The sequence below is a fragment of the Cucurbita pepo genome, chromosome LG10 (assembly GCF_002806865.2).
Source record: "Cucurbita pepo subsp. pepo cultivar mu-cu-16 chromosome LG10, ASM280686v2, whole genome shotgun sequence".
NCBI classification, from domain to species: domain Eukaryota; kingdom Viridiplantae; phylum Streptophyta; class Magnoliopsida; order Cucurbitales; family Cucurbitaceae; genus Cucurbita; species Cucurbita pepo.
This window is the reverse complement of record NC_036647.1, coordinates 624,663-629,379: the sequence shown is the minus strand read 5'-3', so window position 1 is coordinate 629,379 and position 4,717 is coordinate 624,663. Positions and strand designations below refer to the sequence as shown.

At 37.0% G+C, this 4,717-nt stretch overlaps 1 protein-coding gene across 8 annotated transcripts in view; it reads right to left on the bottom strand.

Annotated features, from left to right (window-relative positions):
- Positions 1-4,504, bottom strand: part of LOC111804180 (mannosyl-oligosaccharide 1,2-alpha-mannosidase MNS3-like) — a 6,927-nt gene extending 2,423 nt beyond the window's left edge. For 7 of the 8 annotated variants that reach the window (XR_002816472.1, XR_002816471.1, XR_002816469.1 and 4 more), the window contains exons 1-3: positions 4,126-4,504; positions 2,140-3,095; positions 986-1,247 (exon numbers count right to left, since the gene is read on the bottom strand). Coding sequence is in view for 3 of the 8 variants with exons in the window: in XM_023688896.1 (XP_023544664.1) it covers positions 986-1,247; positions 2,140-3,095; positions 4,126-4,203 (1,296 nt within the window). In the remaining 5 variants the exon portion in view is untranslated. The remainder of the gene's footprint in view (positions 1-985; positions 1,248-2,139; positions 3,096-4,125) is intronic. The other variant, XM_023688900.1, reaches the window with a different exon arrangement.
- Between the last annotated feature and the right edge of the window lie 213 nt (positions 4,505-4,717).

The window sequence follows — 4,717 nt, the reverse complement described above, 5'->3', positions numbered from 1 at the left end:
ACAGCCCCCCCCCTTCTACCACTATTTGTATCAAACAAACTTTCTCCCTAAGGTAAATTGTGATGTGGGCCTTCCCTAATACTTACCAATATTCAGCCCCTTCGTAAATAAACTCAACAGTCTCCCTCCCACATATCATGTTTTCAGTTGTATCTCATCTTTGCATAAACTCACCAATTGTGACAAATGGGGGTTCTCTCCCCAAAAACTAACTTAAGAGGCGAAACTTTTCCTCAGTACTTGAAAACCGACATCTGTCCTTTTTCATAATTGATGTACAATAAAGCAAGATTTACACCCAACCCTCCTTGCATTTATTCAAGGGAACAGGAAGATATATTTATGCAGGCAATGGCATTTACATTCCCCAACTTTCTTTCCAGTAACATGACACTTCGGCTCAATCAAATAACACAGCATTCAAAGAAGTGTTCAATGATTCAAATAAATGGCAACACTGCACACATAAAACGAAAAGAAGCTCTAAAGCATAAACTTTTTCTCACGGCATAGAAACAGATGAAATGGCCAATCGTGAACAGAGCAGTGGAGCAAGAGATTTGTATAATGTACTTGAGAAAGTGAAACTGTATTCAACACAATTTCTAACATCCTAAATCTGTAACAAAAACACGAGGACTATTGCACATGAAGTACTATATAACAGGTTTCAAGATAATGGAACTGTTTCCATTGATAAACTACAGAAATAATGATCTTGAGGGTGAATGAAAGATAAGTATATAGCCCTAGACTATGTCAACAATCTTATATAATATTTCTAAACATCCAGAGACATTTCAAAGTTGAATAACTTAGATGGATTGATTTGCAGAAAAATCAATCAACTCCCATATTTGGGGAATAATCTTCCAAATTACTTCTCAGTTTGAGCCAGTGTTCCTTGATATATAGCCATATGACTATACCATAAGCTCGTCTACCAGATAAGTGAATATTACATACAGGAGGAAATAACGCATACCAGGTGGTCCATTTTCGGACTAAAAGCAGCATTTGATCCATAAGGCAATTCTCCAACAAAAACCAACCCATTTGGAACAGACTTCCGAACAAGAAGATGCTTAACACCTTTCATGGCTTCATCATACATATCATGTAGATAAGTGAAATTATTGTTTTCTCTCATTCCCTTCTGAATCCACACTTTGAGTAGATACTCATAGTAGCTATCACCTCGAGATCCCAGTCTTATGGTTTCTCCAATAAAATCGCCAGTATCAGGGCTGCAATTGAGATGAAAATTACGTGAAAATAAGTAATTTAGTCATCACCATATCCTCAAAATTAAAGGAATCTTTCAAAACCCAAAAGGCCCAGGGAGATTTAGAATGCGGAAGGAACCACATTCTACATAGTAATAAAAAAGCTAACGGTGTGATTGAACTACCAAAACTCAAAAGTTAAATGTGAAATACAAAGTGAACCATTTCAGGATTAATGCTCGAAGAGGACAAACTGCCACAAGACCAAATGTTCCTGAAAAAATAAAATAAAACTAATACGACAATAACCATTTATGAATGTTTCATAGATCTTTTAACCCATGGAATTTACATGTTCACTTTTGGCTTCAGAAGAATAACCTCTCATGACTCGAAATAGAGTTTTGCCAACATGCCAAAAAGTTCAATCGAAGGCGTATCTTAAACACTGCAAAGCATGGATGGGCATGCTAACAAGACAGTCAATTTTTTTTAAAAAGAATGGAATCCATTTTACTGACTGTACAAAAAATGTGAACATTAAAAAAAAATGAAAAAAAGGGAGGAGAGCTAAACCCAAAGCTCCAAATCAAGGAAGATCACAACAAAGCTTTCTAGTTGGCCAAAAGAACATTAAGATTATAATTCACAAAGAGATATTTGTTATGACACATTATTTAAATATGTATATTTTGACACATCTCAATGATTTTGATGCGAAAAAATTTGCATTTCAAATAATGTTTTCATTCATTCGCAATGAGAAAACATGAACGGATAAATATATAAGTAATAAAAGGAAATAGAATGTTCAACGTCGAATTTATATCTGTTTCTCAGGCATCCATAGATCATAGCAAAAAATGCATAAAAGAAGTAACTATGCTTATAGCTAGATGTAAAAGCTCCATACCTAATATAGATGGGAACCAAACCTTCCACTTTCGGAAGGCTCTTCATGTGTTCTAAGACCTTCATGGCAGCAACTGAATACTTTGGGTCGCCTGAAACAGTACTAAGATAATTAAATTCCAGCTGCAAAGTAGAAACTTCGGATGTACTACTTAATCCACCAGGAGCTGCATAAGCCGAGAAATTTTGTAAAACAACATCAGAGAGAGGAATAGAGGTTCGGCTGGAGGTAAAAGCACTTAGCAAACGATCAGCCAAGTTCTTAGCGGTTTCTAGATAAACAGCTGGCTTAGGTCCTTCATTTTCAAAGTTCTTCCCATATTCTCCTGCTCTCAAGTGGTATGCACTTAGAAGACCACCTAAAACACGTATGGTAGTTTCAAATAAATTGACTTGACCTTTTTCCTTAATTCTATCCAGAAGGTGTTTTTCAACCCATGAGCCTGCCTCAGAGACAATATCACTAGCACCCATAATCATGGCAGTGTCAAGGGCATCCACAATTGTAGCACCTAAACCTCCTAACCCGTCCGTTCCTGTCTGGCTCAGTGGCATGAGTTCATCATTCCCCATTGCATACCTTTTATAGCCGGACCATGCATGGATAAAAGCATCCTTCACTTTCTGTTGCCTTGAAATCCATAAAGACTCAGAGACTAGCATGTTTGGATCAATATGATAGCTAGTATTGCTACCTTTTTCATCCGGTGGTAATCGAGGAGGAAGCCTAGGAGCTCTCCTCCATAAGTTCTTGAAGTTGATGCCACCATTAATCTTGAACTCTCCTTTCTCATTACTCTCACTTACTTTGGCCACTTGATTGGGAACATGGACAGGAGTACTTGTCAAAAACAGATATGCCAAGCCAAAGACCAAAAGTAATACTAGAAACTTCCCCGTGCTACAACTTAGACATTCGCGTTTTCTGCTACCAGTGAGTAAATTCTGAGTCATCACCTGATAAAACGAGATGATAACTTTGAGTCATAACTCAGAACAAACAATTTCACCCCATATCGAATAACTAAAGCTTGGGGTGACATTGTCTAGGGTATGACACGATAAATAAAAATAAATAAATAATTAGTCACTATATTCAGTGTTGGAAAAATTGAAACTATATACAATTCACAGGTTTAACAATAATAATTATCTCAAAACAACATGAGAGAAGTATTCTAGGGATAAGTTGCACGTCTGAGGTGCTAGATAAGCAGTTCAACACAGAATTTTGGAGGGAGAAATTTCTAGACACTAAAAATGTAGTGTAGAGTCTATTTCAGACATGTGAAAAAGAGATGTAAACTTATTCTTCCCTGAAAAATCTGGAATGTACTTTTAGCTAAATTATCTTCTCTGTTTTTCTCATATTGTTTGGGAAGTCATCCAAAAGTATTGGCGAGTCTGAAATTTACAGAAGAAGATCCACCAACGCAGATTATACGTTTATGAACGTAGTATAATTTCACATCAATCACAAAGGATCAAACATCCATCATGCTACAGATGAAAGGTTGGTCACAACAAACCAACAGCTAAGCATAGAATCTAAACTGGCAACATAGCCCCTGATTAATTCGCAAAACGCAAAATATCCTCAATCTGGCATTTCTATGATAATTTTCACTAATTATGCATGCAATTCCAACGAAAATGACTATTCAAACAGATCCAGATGATCAATACCGTCGAGTTTCTAACCTCCCCCAGGCCGTCTCCATTCCAGAAGCAACATCACATTCTTAAATAAAGTACATGACATCAGTAAGAACAATTACACATGGAGAATGTAAAGTTGTTCAAGGCACAATCGAAGTTCAAGAACGAATAAGAAACAAGAAATACTCGTTGCAGAATGTAACTAGAAAGCTACCAATTCTTCCAAACGTTAACCGAATAATAAATCGCACAAACGCAGTGCCTGTTATGCAATCAGATTTCATGAAATTGAAATGGAGGAAGAAGTCAAGATCTAGCATAGAAAGACCTTCAAGTAGGATCTCTGTCGAAACTTAGCATTGTCATAATGAACATCCTTCACAGAGTACGGTAGAGAACTAGACATGTTCAATCGGATCTCCGTCTAGGGCTTGCGTACGGTTGGCCTCCTCTCCGCTCCGCTCGGAGGCCTGAGTCGCAAGGAGAGAGAGAGAGACACGGAGATTTAAAAATGGCGACGGATTCCTATTGCTCTTCTTACATCGTCCGATCGATGATTACCGGTAGAGATGATCGGAAAATATTGAGCGGGAACTGGATTGGCAGCAATTGTACGTATGGATTGATACACAAGAACAGGTGAAGGTCTATGCGTCGTAGACAGAGAGAGACGAGGAGAGGAAGAAGGTGTGCGAAATTTAAACCGAATAATCATTATTCCGCGAACATCACAACAATTCGACATTTAAGTACGAAATGAGAAGGGAACAGTTTTTATTTATTATTATTTTTTTAAAATTTATTTATTTCACTCGTAATTCTAAACTCATATTATTTAATTAAATCCATTTAAATAACCAATAACAGTTCCTCAGAGTTAGTTGAAGGAATCGAACCAAAGTAATCAATTCAACCATTCA